Source organism: Lampris incognitus, unplaced genomic scaffold (genome assembly GCF_029633865.1).
Source record: "Lampris incognitus isolate fLamInc1 unplaced genomic scaffold, fLamInc1.hap2 H_2, whole genome shotgun sequence".
In the NCBI taxonomy this organism is placed as follows: domain Eukaryota; kingdom Metazoa; phylum Chordata; class Actinopteri; order Lampriformes; family Lampridae; genus Lampris; species Lampris incognitus.
Genome location: NW_026611077.1, coordinates 1,178,274 through 1,196,402, shown reverse-complemented (window position 1 = coordinate 1,196,402; position 18,129 = coordinate 1,178,274). Strand labels below are relative to the sequence as shown.

At 46.1% G+C, this 18,129-nt stretch overlaps 1 protein-coding gene across 3 annotated transcripts in view; it reads left to right on the top strand.

Moving 5' to 3' along the window:
* Positions 1–18,129, top strand: part of LOC130131974 (transmembrane protein 68-like) — a 151,614-nt gene that overhangs the window by 113,518 nt on the left and 19,967 nt on the right. For all 3 annotated transcript variants that reach the window (XM_056301700.1, XM_056301699.1, XM_056301701.1), the window contains exons 6-7: positions 15,664–15,857; positions 17,990–18,050. In XM_056301700.1, coding sequence (XP_056157675.1) covers positions 15,664–15,857; positions 17,990–18,050 — 255 coding nt within the window. The remainder of the gene's footprint in view (positions 1–15,663; positions 15,858–17,989; positions 18,051–18,129) is intronic.

Here is an 18,129-nt window from a genome sequence, read left to right as displayed (position 1 = left end):
AGGGCACCAAAAACAAAAACACAGTTAAAAACAAGCACCACTGTATCAGGTAGCATAAAATAAAACAAAGCAGGGGTATACAATAATGAGTTAATACAACAGCTAGATATAAAATCATCATCTGCCAGTTTGAAAAGGTGCGTTTTGAGATGGGATTTAATAGTGGAAAGACAGTCAACATTATGAATATCTTTTGGGAGAGAGTTCCAGAGGTTTGTGTGTGTGTGTGGGGGGGGGGTGCAGAACGACTAAAGGCTCCATACCCCATGGTATTCAAGTGGGCGGATGGTGTAGTGAGTTGGATAGCAGAATAGGATCTGAGAGTAGGGGAGGGTGTGTGAAGATGAAGGAGTTTGGAAAGAGATGTAGGAGCTAGATTATTAAGGGCCTTAAAGGTGAGAAATAGAATCTTGAAGTCAATATGGATGGAGCCAATGGAGTTGCTGAAGAACAGGAGTGATATGATCTATGGAAGGAGTTCTGGTAATGAGACGGGCAGCTGAATTCTGGACCAACTGAAGTTTATGAAGAAACTTGAAGGGAAGACCAAAGAAGATAGAATTGCAGTAGTCAATATTCAATTCAATTCAATTCAAATTTATTGTCATTAAAAACAATGTGCAGGCACATGTTAAAAATGAAATGAGGGCTGTGGCATCACCAAACAGTGCAAGACAGACACAGAAAAACACAGCAAACACCGTATAAGATATACACACATGAAGACCAAAAGCTAAAAATAAGTTAAAAGAGAGCTGGAGTATGGGATGTAATGAGGGTGTGAATGAGAATGGCAGTGCTGTTACGTGTAAGCGACAGGCGAAGACGATTAATATTGCATAGGTGAAAGTATGCAGACCGAGTAATCTTGCTGATGTGTACTTCAAAAGATAATGTGCTGTCCAAGATGAATCCCAGACTCTTATCCTGAAGTCAAGGAGGAGCTATAGAATTGTATATAGTCAGAGAAAAACTGAATCAGGTTTAGTAGATTTAGTACCTACTGGGAGAACCTCAGTTTTATCACGTTTAAGTTTCAGGAAGTGGTATGAAAACCAGGATTTAATTTCTAGTAAGCAGTCGGAAAGGGCGGAAGAGTGGAGGTATGCTTGGTGGATAGATAGAGCTGGGTGTCATCCATGTAGCAATGAAATTGGATGCCAAATTTCCTGAAAACGTAACCAAGAGGTAAAAGGTAAATAAGAAATAGGAGGGGGGACAAAACAGAGCCCTGGGGAACACCGGTAGTAACAGGAAAGGACTGTGATCTCAAATTCTTCAGTTGGACAAACTGAGTGTGGCCAGAGAGATATAATCTAAACCAGGCAGGAGAGGTGCCAGTGATTCCAGTGGAAGCTAATCTCTCTAGGAGAATATTATTTGAGATGGTATCAAAGGCTGCACTCAGATAAAGAAGGACTAGTATGCTTAAGAACCCAGAGTCAGCTGCCATCAAGAGATCATTAGTGATTTTCACCAAGGCTGTCTCCGTACTGTGAAAGGAGTGAAAACCAGGCTGAAATTGTTCAAACAGATTGTTGTCCCTCAAGGAACCAGTGTACCTGAGATGCAACTGTTCTTTCAAGTATTTTAGAAAGAAATGGTAAATTTGAGATTGGGTGAAAATTATTCAATTTGTTATTATTCAGATTGTTGGGGTCTACACCAGAGTTTTTGAGTATTGGAGTTATTGCAGCTGTTTTGAGAGATGAAGTAACAAGATCAGAAGTAAGTGAGGAATGTACAGTATCAATTATTAAAGAGGACAGAGAAGGTAGACAGGCTTTTACTAAATGAGTTGGAAGGGGGTCTAACTGACTGGTAGATGATTTGGATTTGCAAATGAGACAAGATATTTCAGCAACAGTTGGTAGTTTAAAACTAGACAGTGAAGAAAAGAGGGGAACATAGAAGGGTGAGTAAGGTGAACAATATGCAGTATTTTTCGAAGAGCTCAGTTGCCGGTGAATATTTTGAAATTTGGCATTAAAAAAGGTCATGAAGGTGTTACATTGAACAATTGAACACAGGTGAGGTGTCCAGTGACCGTAAAGTATTGTTTAACGTGGAAAAGGGGCTCTTGTGTGCCCTTCGTCTGCTCTAATTAAATTTGCATAATAGGACAATTTAGCTGTGGACAGAGCCTCCTTATAATGAACTATGTGGTTGTCATACATGTCTTTATGAACACCAAGGCCAGTTTTCACGTAAAGACGTACCATGTCTGTGAATGTTCTCATTCATCCAGGTCATGGTTATCCAAAGGAGTTGAATCAAGTGCAACTGGACTTGGTATATATCCGTGAAGACGTTTCGCCTCTCATCCAAGAGGCTTCCTCAGTTCATGCCTTTCTGACTAGACCAAGCTAGTCTGACTGGCTGGTGATGAGACTCAGTATTTATCCTCTAGGAGTCGTTGTCAGAGCTATTGATATGCGTGGCTCTTTGTGATCAGATGTTTACCAACGCCCGTCGCTAACAGAGCCATAGATATGCGTGGCTCTTTTGTGTACCGATGTTATGGCCGCGCCCGTCGTTATTGAAGCTATTGATATGCGTGGCTCTCCTGTGCTCCGATGTCCGGCCGCGCCCGTCGCCATCGGAGCTATTGATTTGCCTTTGTTTAGCCGCGACGGTCGTTGGGGGTGTTGATTTCGACTTCAATGTTCAGTGGTCATGAGAGTCGTTGGAGCCGTTAGTGACCGACTGTTGTTCTTGGAGGCTAGGCTTCTTGAGTCTCCTGGGTAGAGATGAAAGGACGGCATTGTAAGTGGGAGATAGGTGGTGTCGCAGACCTCCTCCTCTGTTGAGAGATGGTTTTTCCAGTTTTGCATAGATGGCTTCCTTCACCCCTCTTTCAAACCATCTATCTTCTCTGTCCAAAATGGGTACGTTGCTGTCCTCGAAGGAGTGTGTCTTCTCCTTTAGGTGTAGATAGACTGCTGAGTCTTGACCTGAGGAGTTTGGTCTTCTGTGTTGGGCCATCCGTTTGTGTAGTGTCTTGTCAGAAAGGCACGAACTGTGGAAGCCTCTTGAATGAGAGCCGAAACATCTTCACGGATATATACCAAGTCCAGTTGCACTTGATTCAACTCCTTTGGATAAAGACGTACCATACACCTTTACACGAAAACTGGCCTTGTTGTTCATAAAGACATGTATATTGACCACATACTTCATTATAAAGAGTCTCTGTCCACAGCTAAATCGTCTTATTACACAAATTTGATTAGATCAGGTGAAGGGAACACTAGAACCCTGTTTTCCGTGGTAAACAATATTTTACGGCCACCAGACACTCTTGCACCTCACCTGTATTTAGTTGCTCAGTGTAACGCCTTCATGACCTTTTTTAATGCCAAAATTGAAAATATTCATCAGCAATTGACTTCGTCAAACAATACTGCATACAATTCATCTTATTCACCCTTCTATGTTCCCGTCTCTTCTTCACTATCTAGTTTTAAACTCCCAACTGTTGCAGAAATAGCTAGTCTAATTCGCAAAATCCAAATCATCTACCTGTCAGTTAGACCCCCTTCCTACTCATTTAGTAAAAACCTGTTTACCTTCTCTATCCTCTTTAATAACTGATATCATACATTCCTCCCTTACCTTTGGTTTTGTTCCCTCGTCTCTCAGAACAGCTGCAATAACTCCATTACTCAAGAAACCTGGTGCAGACCCCAACAATTTGAATAATTTTCGCCCAATCTAAAATTTACCGTTTCTTTCTAAAACACTTGAAAGAACAGTCACATCTCAGGTACACGCTGACTTGACTAACAACAATCTGTTTGAACAATTCCAGTCTGGTTTTCGCTCCATGCACAGCGCGGAGACAGCACTGGTGAAAATCACTAATGATCTTTTGATGGCAGCTGACTCTGGGCTCTTAACCATACTTGTCCTCCTTGATCTGAGTGCAGCCTTTGATACTTTCTCACACAACATCCTCCTAGAAAGATTAGCTTCCATTGGAATAACTGGTACCCCCCTTGACTGGTTTAGATCATATCTATCTGGCCACACTGTTTGTCCAACTTAAAAAATTGAGATCTCCGTCCTTTCCTGTTTCCACCAGTGTTCCCCAGGGCTCTGTATTGGGACCCCTCTTCTTTACCTACTACCTCTTGGCCACATTTTCAGAAAATTTGGCATTAAATTTCACTGCTATGCAGATGACACCCAGTTTTATCTATCCACCAAACCTACCTCCACTATTCCGCTCACTTCCCTTTCTAACTGCTTACTAGAAATTAAATCCTGGTTTTCATACCACTTCCTCAAACTTAACAGTGATAAAACTGAGGTCCTCCTAGTAGGCACTAAATCTACTTTGGCCAAAATTGAGTTTTTCTCTTACTATTGATAATTCTATAGTTCCCCCATCATCTCAGGCTGAGTCTGGGTGTCATCCTGGACAGCACATTATCTTTTGAAGTACACATCAACAATGTTACTCAGTCTGCATACTTCCACCTTCACAATATTAATCGTCTTCGGCCGTCACTTACACCTAAAAGCACAGCCATTCTCACTCCCTCGTTACATCCCGTATTGACTATTGTAATTCTATCCTCTTTGGTCTTACCCTCGAGTGTCTTCATAAGCTTCAATTGGTCCAGAATTCAGCTGCCTGTATCATTACCAGAACTTCTTCCATAGATCATATCACTCCTGTTCTTCAGCAACTCCATTCGCTCCCTGTTAAATACTGTATTGACTTCAAGATCCTGCTCATCATCCCTAAGGCCCTTAATATCTTTGCTTCTTCATATCTTTACGAACTCCTTCATATCCACACACACTCTCAGCTCCTCTTCTGCTCTCCAACTCACTACACCATCAGCCCGCTTGACTACCATGGGGTATGGAGCATTCAGTCGTTCTGCCACCTGCCTACGGAACTCTCTCCCACAAGAAAAAGCAACATTGACTCTCTTTCAACCTTCAAATCCCATCTCAAAACATATTGGCATATTCAGTCTGATCCACGCTTCATTGAGTTTTGTGCTGATGTTGATTTTATACTTATCTGCTGTATTAACTTTTTATTGTCTACCCTGCTTTGTTTTGATTTTATGCTGGCTGATACAGTGCTGCTTGTTTTTTGTTTTTTTTACTGTGTTCTGTAAGGTGTCCTTGAGTGCTCTGAAAGGTGCCCACAAATAAAATGTATTATTATTATTATGTATGATGGCCTTTAGCTTTAAGCTGGCGTGATGGAGGTGTCAACCAAGAGGCAGAGTGGGTAAAGGAAACAGACCGGGTTTTTAAAGGAGATTGTTTAAAAGACTATGAAGTCCATCATTGTAATGAGAGACCAGGTCATCTGGGGTGGATAAGTTGTCTTTACTGGGGAGGTTATCATTTGCACTAGAAAGAGCAGATTAATCAAATTTCTTAATGCTATGGAATGAGATGGAACATAACAAAAAATTGTTGGATAATATTGAAAGACACTAACTTGTGGTCGGAAATGGACAAATCAGATGCAATACAATTAAGAGGAGTACACCAGAGCAGCAAATCAGATCAAGTATGTGTCCTCTGGAGTGCGTAGGAAAACAATATATTGCTGTAATCCAAAACTGTCCAGGCATGATGTAAAATTCCTTGTGAGAGTATTGTGGACATTGTCCGTGTGTATATTAAAATCACCCAGCAATATTACATTAGAGGACAAAGAACATATGAAGATTAGAAAAACAGAAAGTTTGTTTAAGAAATCATCATTGGGCTTGGGTGGTCAATAAACAGTGGCTAGCATTTTAGGATTTGGCCCATTCATTTTTAGGTCAATGGACTCAAATTAAATATGCACAGGCACAGTTATAGAAGGCACTTTCCACTGTTCACTCTAAATTATTGTGACACCCCCCCCCCCCGGATGTGTAGGTGTACACAAACCCAAGAGGAGTAGTTTGATTAAACTGTGAAAAGTCATTGAGTTTATGCCACATCTCAGTCAAGCATAAGAAATCAAACTTAATGATCATTAAGTAGATCATAAAGTAGAAGTTCCTTGTTGGTAACCGAGTGATGTTAAATAAGCCGATGGTGAGAATGTTTTTGTCCAGTGTGATGCTAGCTGACCTGGCTAGGATAGCTAGCATGCTGTGGTCAACAGTCCGTCCAGACTTTCCTGAAGGATGAGTAATGGAGGACCAGAAGGAACATATTGGTTTTATGTCATCGAAATTGAAGCTCCAACGGGCTCCACGATGAATTATTTCTGACGAAAATAACGAACGATATCCCGATGAAGATGCAATGCCTGTGGTGGCTCAGAGAGGTGGGGTCATAGTTGTAGAAGTTCCACTGACGTGTATTGAAGTAACGGTGTTACTGGATGGAGTATCAAAGATAGGGTAATCCAGGTGAACATAATCCATATAAACAGCCTGTTGATCCACATATTTGCTGATATAGTACCAAACGTAGGTTCTGGAGTAGAACAACAGCAGCTGGGGGGGCCAAGGAATCAAGCAGCCAGGCATGAAACAATTGGTAGGCTTGAAACAATCGGTAGGCCAAAACACACAGGATTATCAGATAAAAACAGGAAAGTTATGTTAAATTGTCAGCAGAATCTGTGTCGATGCAGTTGCCCACTGGGGACTGGGGTTCGCGCCCCGGTCTCGTCAGATCCGACTATGGCCGGACTCGACGAAGCAGCGATCATTGGCAACGCTGTCTTCGGGAGGGGGGCGGAGTCGGATGGGTTCGTCACGTGAATGCGTCTCTGTGTGTGTCGGAAGAACAGTGGTTCGGCTTGGAGTCGCCTTGTCACGAAAGTGGCGAGGCGGTCTCCTTCGAGACTGCCGGCCGGAGAGACGCAGTTGGCGAACGCATACAGTGCGAGGGTGGGTGTTTGAATTAAAATAGGGATCGATTGGCCACTAAATTGGGAGAAAAAAGGGAAAAATCAGAAATAAATTTATAAAAAAAAAAATTGTCAGCAGAATGAGCTACTGTTCATTTGGCTAAAAGAATAGTACAAACAATGACATTGCAAAAATCAACAGAGATCCAGAAAGCAGCAGCAGCTAACTGAGCTAGCATTCACCGTTCAAGACCATATATTGTGATAATATATTCATTTTAGGTAACATTTTATAATAACAAATTATGAATTCAGTAGTTACTAATACTTAACTAATGCTTCATAATGTGTAGTTATTATAAAGTGTTATCTCATTTTAATAACATCAGTTCTTCGGGAAAAAAATACATTGCTAACAGAGACCAGAGTTATGGGTCCTCCTTAATCTTATTAAATAGTGGAAAATAGTTTTGCTTGATAAGGTCCTCAAAGTTAGGGGTCACATACCAATTATTTAATACCCAATTATTTAAAATCTGTCTGAAACAACTGCAGAGGGATAAAATTGATGGGACATATAATAAAGTTATGGGAAAGAGTGATTGAAGTGAAACTTAGGGAGGAAGTGACTAAAAGGAAAGAACAATTTGGATTCATGCTTGGAAGATGAACATATGCGATATTTGCACTCAGACCATCATCATCATCCATTATCATCCAAACTGCTTACCCTGTTCTCAGAGTCACGGGGATGCTGGAGCGTATCCCAGCAGTCATTGGCCGGCAGGCAGGGAGACACCCTGGACAGGCTGTCAGGCATCACAGGGCTGCACTCAGGACCTTAGCTGAAAAATACATTGAATGACAGAAATAATTGCACCGTGTATTTATTGATTTGGAGAAGGCATATGATAGACTACCACGAAAGGAGTTGTGGTATTGCCTGAGAGCAAAGCAAGAGGCAGATAATTACATCAGCATATTTCAGTATATGTACAGGAACTGTAAGACTGTAATGCAATGTGCAGTGGGAATAACAAGTGAGTTTGAGATAAAGGTAAAACTGCATCAAGGATCCGCGTTGAGCCCTTTCCTGTTTGTGATACTGATGGACAGCCTAAGAGAACATCTTAAGAAAGAGCCAATCTGGAGCATGAGGAAAGTTTGGAGAGAGATCTTGTAGATGAGAAAGTAGCGCTAGAGATCAGAGGACAAAAGATCAGCAGAGCAAAGACTGAGTACCTGTGTATAAATAAGCAAGTAGAAAGTCCAGGTTTGACCTTAGGAGGAGAAGATGCCCCAGACTTTAGCGAATTCAAGTACTTAGGATCAACCACCTTTCCACTCTTCATCCTCTTCATAGCTGCCCTCACTTCCTCCTTGCTAATCCACCGCACTTCCTAATTCACTATCTCCACATCATCTAACCTTCTCTCTCTCTCTCTCTCTCTCTCTCTCTCTCTCTCTCTCTCTCTCTCTCTCTCTCTCTCTCTCTCTCTCTCTCTCTCTCTCTCTCTCCCTCTCTCTCATTTTCTTCATTCATCAGCCCCTCAAAGTACTCCATCCGACCTCTCCACACACACTCCACGCGTGTCAGCACATTACCATCTCTATCTTTGATTACCCGTACTTGCTGAACACCCTTCCGAGTTTGGTTGTTATGGTCTGAGTGTTTCCCCCTCCTCTCTCTGAGTACCTGCAGGATGGGCTGCGACATGGAGGCGTGGCTGACCTACTTCTGGGCTGAGTGCAGCAAGGCACACCTGATCCCCATGTGCAATTACCCACCTCTCCTCCATAAAAGCCTGGTTCAGTCTTCACCACTTTGCCAGATAATTCCGTCTCATCGGTAGTGCCTGCGTACCCTATCCAGAAGAAGTTTCCTGAGAAAGCGTTTGCGCTGTTTGTTTGTTTGTTTCTTGACCAAACTCTCCCCCTTGCCATTTCCAGATCCAGGACCTCGTTGCTTCAGCCCAGATCCCGGGAAGGCACCAGCCTGCCTTCAGTCACCGCCTCCTGCCTTTTTATGTTGCTGACCTTTTGGCTACGACGAATAAACCCGTTTTAGCACCACTGCACTGTCTCCTGCCTCCTTGGGTCCGCGCGTTCGCCCAAGCCCTAACAGAATAATCTGGCCAAGATGGACCCAGCAGAGACGGAACATCTGAGAAGAGCCCTGGAGACTCAAGGCGCAGGGGTGGGTCAGCACGATTCCACCCTTCGACAAATCATGGACAATCTGCAGCGATTAACCACCGGTATGTCTCCATTTATGGTCACTAATGCCTTCCAACCTCCACTATTCCCCAGCCGGGAAACAGAGGTGGCAGTCCCATCAGTCCAGGCCCACTTCCGCCGAGCTCATCGAGTGTGGCGTGAAGCCAGGTCCGCACTACTCAGAACTGCTGCCCGGAATCAACGGATCGCTGACCGACACCGAACCCCTGCCCCGGAGTACAAGGTGGGCCAACAGGTCTGGCTTGCCTCTCGGGACCTCCCCCTCCAGACGGAGTCTCGAAAGATGGCTCCTAGGTACATTGGCCCTTACATGGTGGAGCGCATCGTGAACCCTGGTGCCATCAAACTGAGGCTCCCCGCAGCACTCAAGGTACACCCCGTCTTCCATGTTTCCCTCTTGAAACCGGTTACCGACAGTCCGCTGAACCCTCCGGCCGACCCCCCTCCTCTCCCCCGTCTCATCGATGGCCACCCGGCCTTCACTGTCAACTGCATCCTGGATGTCCGCAGGCGGGGCCGCGGCTACCAATATCTGGTAGACTGGGGGGGGGGGGGGGTACAGCCCTGAGGAGCGCTCTTGGATCTCACGCTCCCTGATTCTGGATCCTGACCTTTTGACTGATTTTTATAACAGATTCCCAGACAAGCCTGGTAGGACGCCAGGAGGCGTCCATTGGGGGGGGGGGTACTGTTATGGTCTGAGTGTTTCCCCCTCCTCTCTCTGAGTACCTGCAGGATGGGCTGCGACATGGAGGCGTGGCTGATCTACTTCTGGGCTGAGTGCAGCAAGGCACACCTGATCCCCATGTGCAATTACCCACCTCTCCTCCATAAAAGCCTGGTTCAGTCTTCACCACTTTGCCAGATAATTCCGTCTCATCGGTAGTGTCTGCATACCCTATCCAGAAGAAGTTTCCCGAGAAAGCGTTCTCGCCGTTTGTTTGTTTGTTTCTTGACCAAACTCTCCCCCTTGCCATTTCCAGATCCAGGACCTTGTTGCTTCAGCCCAGATCCCGGGAAGGCGCCAGCCTGCCTTCAGTCACCGCCTCCTGCCTTTTTCTGTTGCCGACCTTTTGGCTAAGACGAATAAACCCGTTTTAGCACCACTGCACTGTCTCCTGCCTCCTTGGGTCCGCACGTTCGCCTAAGCCCTAACATTGGTCCCTCTATCTAGCCAGTTGGTACAAGTCATTTTTCCCTTGCTTAATGTCTAACCTCTCATCCAACTCACCATAATCATTTGCCTTTGCCTTTGTCACCTCTCTCGTCGCTTTATGCTGCATCTCTTTGTACTCTTGTCTACTTTCTTCATCTCTCTAACTCTCCCACTTCTTCTTTGCTAACCTCTTCCTCTGTATACTTTGCTGTACTTCCGCATTCCACCACCAAGTCTACTTGCTTTCCTTCCTCTGTCCTGATGACACACCAAGTACCTTCCTAGCTGTCCCGCTCACTATTTCTGCAGTGGTTGCTCAGACATCCAGCAACTCTTCATTACCACCCAATGCCTGTCTTAACTCTTCCCTGAACTCTATTCAACAGTCTTCTTTCTTCAACTTCCACCATTTGATCCTTGGCTCTGCCTTCACTCTCTTCCTCTTCTTTGTCTCCAAAGTCATCCTAGAGACCACTATCTGATGCTGGCTAGTTACATTCTGCCCTGTCACCACCTTGCAGTCTCCAATCCCTTTCAGATCGTGCCTTCTACATAAGATATAGTCCACCTGTGTGCACTTTCCTCCACTCTTATATATCACCCTGTGTTCTTCCTGTCATGGTGAGAGCAGGGAGAAGACCCAAATGCAGACAGCAAGGACAGGCTGGGCTTGAACAAAGTTTTAATAAGGCAAACGACCTTACGTTACAGGAACAGACGGCGGGTACAAACAGAGGGGAAAGCTCACAACATGACGTTGCGCATCCGGCAACCAAGAGTATCTGTGAGTGTCTGAGAGTCTGAGATAATCTGACCAGGAGCCCGAGAAACCAAGGGGAATATATACCTGGGGGGGGGGGATCAGGGAGATTGGGTGCACAGGACAGGGCAGGAGGGCAGGAACCATACTGCCAATAAGAGAAAGGGGAGGGAGATTGGGCACAGGTGTGCAGGATGGGGCAGGAACCGGACAGCCAATCGGAAAAGGGAACAGGTGTGCATAGCCTGGCAATCAGGGTCACTCAGGTACACGGGCGCAGCTGAACTGAAACAACAATCAGGGGATGGGGTTGGGCGAGCCATGATGACTCAGCTCACACACCCATACCCATGACAGGACCCCCCTCCCCCCAAGGGACGGATTCCAGACGTCCCAAATGAACAGACCATGAGCACCAAGCAGGACGGACAGAGGGAGTCTGGGAGAAGATACATTTGGCCAGGGATCTCAGGCGGATGGCCTGAGGGCTGGACTGATGGATGGAACTGATCTGGATGACAACCAGGATGCAAGACTGAAGGGCAGAGCAGCTCTGGAGGACGACCAGGATGCAGGACCAAAGGGCAGAGCAGCTCTGGAGGACAACCAGGATGCAGGACTGAAGGGCAGAGCAGCTCTGGAGGACGACGAGGATGCAGGACCGAAAGGCTGAGCAGCTGTGGCGGACAGGCAGATGGATGACCCGGAGGCTGGCGATGCAGGCAAGACCACCGCTCTGGAGGCCTGCCACTCTGGAGGCTGGTGACGCAGGCAACACCGCCACTCTGGAGACCAGCGACGCAGGCAGGATCGCTGCTCTGGAGGCCGGCGACGCAGGCAGGGCCGACGCAGCACGACGGCACGAACAGACGTCAGAGGCGGCATGTCTGCCACTTGGGGAACACACTTCGGAAGCGCCGTGACGGCCGCACGGGGAACACACCTCAGAGGCGGCGTGATGGCTGCATGGGGAACACACTTTGGAGGCGGTGTGATGGCCGCACGGGAACACACTTCGGAGGTCACTCGGGAACCAGACTTCGGAGTCGGCGACGCCACCACTCAGAGACCAGACTTTGGAGGCGGCGGCGCAACCGCTTCGGGACCACACTTCGGCGGTGGTGGCACGGCTGCTTGGGGACCAGGCTTCAGAGGCAGCGGCGTGGCTGCTTGTGGACCACGCTTCAGAGGCGGCGGGACGGCAGCCGCTCAGGGGGCAGGCTTCGGAGGCGGCGCAGCAGCCACTTGGGGAGCAGGCTTTGGAGGTGGCCCGGCAGCCTCTTGGGGAGCAGGCTTTGGAGGCGGCCCGGTAACCACTCAGGAAGCAGGCTTCGGAGGCGGCTTGACTGCTCGGGGAGCAGGCTTCGGAGGCAGCCGGACCGCTCGGGGGAGGAGACTGGTCGTCAGCAGGGGCGGCCGACGGCAGACCGCACGTCGGCTTTGGTGGCTGACAGCTCAGGAACAGACCACACGTCAGCAAAGACAGCCGACGGCTTGGAAATAGACCGCACATTGGCCGGGATGGCCAACGGCACATAAACAGACTGACCATTCTGGAATAGGAAGATGCTGGGTGGCTGAGACTCAGGGGCGCTGGGCAGCCGAGACTCAGGAGCGCTGGGCAGCTTAGGCTCTGGGGCTCTGGGCAGCTTAGGCTCTGGGGCGCTGGGCAGCTTAGCATCTGAGGCACTGGGCAGCTTAGGCTGACAGGTCGGCTGAGGTGGCCAGCCAAACAGAAACAGGTGGAAGGCATTGGCCAGCGGCTGGTAGACAGACAGGACGTCAGCCGGCTGCCAGGGAACATGGGTCCGGCGGAGACTACGGGGACCTCCCCTGGCCAGGCAGGCTACCCAGAATGGATTTAGGGCTGGCGCCAGCTCGGCACCACCCATTGACTGGTTGTTTACCAGGCAGTAGACAGGCTGGCGGCTAGCGGGGCCAGAGCCAGCAGACTGGGAGACAGGCTGCTGGCTAGCAAGCCCGATAACCCCCAGCCGGAGGCCATTCACACCAGACACCCGCCTCAGCCTATGTTGTCTCCAGCACATTGAACCATTCACTGGGTCCATACTTGGTCTGGCCGTACTGTCACTGTGAGAGCAGGGAGAGGACCCAGATGCATACAGCAAGGACAGGCTGGGCTTGAACAAAGCTTTAATAAGGCAGACGAACTTACATTACAGGAACAGACAGCAGGAACAGACAGAGGGGAAAACTCACAACATGACATGGTGCATCCAGCAACCAAGAGTCTCTGTGAGTGTCTATGTGAGTGTGTGAGAGTCTGTGAGACGATCAGACCAGGAGCTCAAGAAACAACGGGGCATATATACCTAGGGGGGGCAATCAGGGGTATTGGGCACAGGACAGGGCAGGAACTGTACCACCAGTCGGAGAAAGGGGAGGTAGATTGGGCACAGGTGCACAGGACGGGGCAGGAACCGCATAGATAATCGGACACGGGAACAGGTGCGTGAAGCCGGGCAATCAGTGTCACTCAAGCACATGAGCACAGGTGAACTGAAACAACAATCAGGGGATGGGGATGGGCGAGCCCCGATGACCCAGATCACACACCCATGACCGCTCCCTCTTCTTGAAATATGTATTCACCACAGCCATTTCCATCCTTTTCACAAAATCCGACACCATCTGTCCTTCCACATTCCTCTCCTTGACACCATACCTTCCCATCACCTCCTCATCACTTCTGTTCCCTTCACCAACATGCCCATTGAAGTCCGCTCCAATCACCAAAATCTCCTTCTTGGGTACCCTCTCCACCACTTCATCCAACTCACTCCAGAATTCTTTTTTTCTCTTTCATCTCACACCCAACTTGTGGGGCATATGCAATGATAAAATTCATCAATACACCTTCGATTTCCAGCTTCATACTCATCACTCTGTCTGACACTCTCTTCACCTCCAGCACACTCTTGACATACTCTACCTTCAGAATTACCCCTGCCCCATTTATCTTCCCATTCACACCATGGTAGAAGAGTTTGAACCCACCTCCGATGCTCTTGGCCTTACTCCCCTTCCACCTGGTCTCTTGCATACACAGTATGCCTATCTTTCTTCTTTCCATCATATCAGCCAGCTCTCTCCCTTTACCAGTCATAGTGTCAACATTCAAAGTTCCGACTCTCACCTCCACACTCCTACCCTTCCTCCTCTCCTGCTGCCTCTGGACATGCCTTCCCCCTCATCCTTCTTCACCCAACAGTAGCATAGTTTCCACCAGCACCCTGCTGGCCAACAGTATTGGTGCTAGTTGTTGGTAATCCGGGTGTCGACCGATCCAGTATGGAAATCTGATTATGATCCGTATACTCGCAAAGGTTTTACATCAGATGCCCTTCCTGACGCAACCCTCCCCATTTAACTGGGCTTTGGGCTGGCACTAAGAATGCACTGGCTTTTGCATTCTCAGTGGCTGGGTTAATAATAATAATAGTAATAATAATAAAAATTATGATACTAAAATAGTGATAATGCCAATAATTGTAATAGCATCAACAGCATCTGCACATAAAACAACTTTTGCCGGCACAATGGGAAAAAAAAAAATAATAACAACAACCTGGACGTTTTAAAGAAAGCCAGAAAGAAAGAAAGAGAAAGCCAATTTATTTTTGTTATTGTACAGTTGTGCAGTTACAATGAAATTGGTTTTCTGCATTTAACCCATCCTATTGTTTAGGAGCAGTGGGCAGCTGTGGTGCAGCACCCGGGTCCAACTCCAGTTCTCTTTCCATTGCCTTGTAACATGCATGTATTTGATGATGGGAGGAAACCGGAGCTCCTGGAGGAAACCCACACAGACACGGGGAGAACATGCAAACTCCACACAGAAAGAACCTGGGATGAGCTGGGGTTTGAACCTAGGACCTTCTTGCTGTGAGGCAACAGTGCTACCCACTGGGCCACTGTACCACACAAAATCAAAAAAAGAAAAAAAAGCCCCTCGCCTGACATGCATGACATGATTTGACCCTTGGGGAAAACTTAATTGGGGAACCCTGCTCTATAACATTACCTTTGCTCTGCTACAAATCCTGCTTGCTCAGTCTCCTTTTCTAATCTCCTCCCCGGAAGTATGATGCGTGAATGCAGACAGAACATGAGGGTGGGATAGGATGCAGAAATCTTATGAATTTATATGATAAATTTCACTTTGATAAAGCTATGTTAATGTAGTTTAATTTTAGCGGGGGTGGGGGGCAAAAGGATACAAGGAAAAAAGATCCGGGACTTTAGAAAAAGCTTTGGGGGCTTTAGCTCAATAGCCTGGACCTAGTCACACCCGTGCTTTGCAGTATTCATGATTTTTTTTATTTGTTTATATATCGATCAAATGTTAAGTGTAAAACAATTGTGCTATTATACACCAAACTGCTTTTCTTTACCAAAATAATAGGTTAATATTTTAATATAGTTTCATATTGAGACTTTGTATCAGCCTCAACCAAGGGGGACTGGTGCATCTCTAATTCAGATTTGTGTATGAGAAAGTTCATACGTATGTGATCCTGTTATCAAAAGTGATGCGATAAAAGAAAACAGAAATAACTAATTTAATTTCTTTTCATGCCCTTCTCTCTTTCATTATAACGTTTCTTTCACCTCTGTTCTTCTGCTTTCTTCTATTCTATTCTATCTGGGCATATGCAGGTTTTAAACTGCTGCTAGAGGTGTTTAGTGTAATCCATGGGCCCCAGGAAGAGTGTGTACGGGCCCTGAAGAGTGGCCATCTGTTGGGCATCTCACCAGGAGGGGTCCGGGAAGCCCTGTTCAGTGATGAGACCTATCCTCTACTTTGGGGCAAACGAAAAGGCTTTGCACAGGTGGCCATCGACTCACAAGTGGTATGCTACTTTCGTTTTTGTCAGTGGTCACTGGTTTGATATGCTTTCCTTGGATGATACCATCCACAGACATGGTGTTTTTTGTCATTGTTATGCAGCTGACACACAGTTGTACCTCCCTGTAAAGTATGCTGAGTTCTCTGCAGGACTGGCTGACTGGTGTAAAAAACTGAATGGTGAAACATTTTCTCCAGCTCATTTCTAATAAAACACACAGCCTTGTTACTGGGTCCCAGCATATCACAAAATAAATATGGCATAAACTGGTTACTTTTCGCAACGTATCAACTCTTTTGACAGAAGTCTTGGTGTCTGGTTTGATAGCAATTTATGTTTTGAACAACAAGCTTGTCCAATCGTGTTTTTAATCACCTTTTGCTTTTGCTAAAGGTGATTAAAGGTCTATTTTAAATTTAATGGCGCTTTTATCTCCGCACACCTTAGTATTTCAACAGCCTTTTCTCTTGTCTTAATGAAAAAAAGAAAACGTTGAAATGACTACAGACAGTACAGAACTCAGCTACCAGGTTTTTAACCAGAACTATGAGGCATGACCACATCACAGCTGTTTCGGCTTCTCTGTTTGTTTTAGGGTTGATTTTAAGTTCTTGTTGATAACCTTTAAAGTTCCTCATGACCTGCTCCAGATTATATTTTAGCTCTTAAGGTCCTGTGTTCGAGCCCCGGGGTAGTCCAACCTTGGTGGGTCATCCCGGGTCGCCCTCAGTGTGGAGTTTGCATGTTCTCCCTGTGTCTGTGTGGGTTTCCTCCGGGGGCTGCGGTTTCCTCTCACAGTCCAAAGACATGTAGGTCAGGTGACTTGGCAGACTAAATTGTCCCTAGGAATGAATGTGTGTGTGTGTGTGTGTGTGTGTGTGTGTGTGTGTGTGTGTGTGTGTGTGTGTGTGTGTGTGTGTGTGTGTGTGTGTGTGTGTGTGTGTTGGCCCTGTGATGGCCTGGCGGGCTGTCCAGGTTTTCTCCCCGCCTGCTGCCCAATGACTGCTGGAATAGGCTCCAGGATCCCCACGACCCTGAGAGCAGGATAAGCGATTACGATAATGGATGGATGGATGAATCTTTTAATCCCTTATGAACCTTTGCGTAGTTTGACATCCTCGGGCAGAGGTCTTCTGTCTCTTCCTGAGTCCAGGCTGAGAACTAAAGGGGACAGAGCCTTGCCATCAGGGCAGAGAGGTCTTCTGTCTCTTCCTGAGTCCAGGCTGAGAACTAAAGGGGACAGAGCCTTGCCATCAGGGCAGAGAGGTCTTCTGTCTCTTCCTGAGTCCAGGCTGAGAACTAAAGGGGACAGAGCCTTGCCATCAGGGCAGAGAGGTCTTCTGTCTCTTCCTGAGTCCAGGCTGAGAACTAAAGGGGACAGAGTCTTTGCCATCAGGGCCCCGAGGCTCTGGAATAACCTTCCTGAGGAAACAAGGCTGTCTGAGTCAGTGTCTTCTTAAAACGTATTTTCACAGGAAATCATAGCCTGATTATATCTGACCTGCCTGCTTATTTTACCTGATTTTATTTGTTTTAATTTCATGTCAATTCTTTTTAATTTTTGACTTTGTGTTTTGCTCCCTTTGTGTTTTATAATGTGTTTATTTTTTAGGGCTTTTAGTTTGTTTTAATCTATTGTATTTAAAATTTGTTCTGTTTTTATTGTAAAGCACTTTGTAACTGTTTTGAAATGTGCTTTATAAATAATGGTTATTATTATTATTATCATTGTTGTTGTTGTTATTTTTATTATTATTATAAAACCTCAAATGTTTTTGGCCAGTTAATTGGTAACGTTAACCAACATTACTTCTACATCTTGAGTATTGCGGACAAAAATTTGCTTTTAAGAGCCTTCTGTACTTGTCATAATGTGAAGTACAGAGCTATATTATTTCACTATTGGAATTTGTGTTTTATATTTTCTGTTTTCAGCAACTTAGCTGGGTTTTTTTTGTTTTTTTTGGTATTTGTAATTCCTTCTTTTCTTTACAGAATCTTCATTTTCTTTTTGTGATGGCTTTAGAGAATGGTGTTTTTTTTACATTTTTCTATAGTTTCTTTAACACGGTGTGTCTTTTTTCAAATCCTATTTTTCTCACATCCCTGTCATATCTTGTTTTCCTCTTTTTCAGCCAATAATTCCAATGTTTACTCAGAATGTCCGCGAGGGCTTCCGGTCACTGGGAACACTCAGTAAGTGTGGCATTGACATTTAAAAGAAGACCTGAAGAAGTCCCACAACTGGGTATCTACTAGTGTTTGATTTGGTATT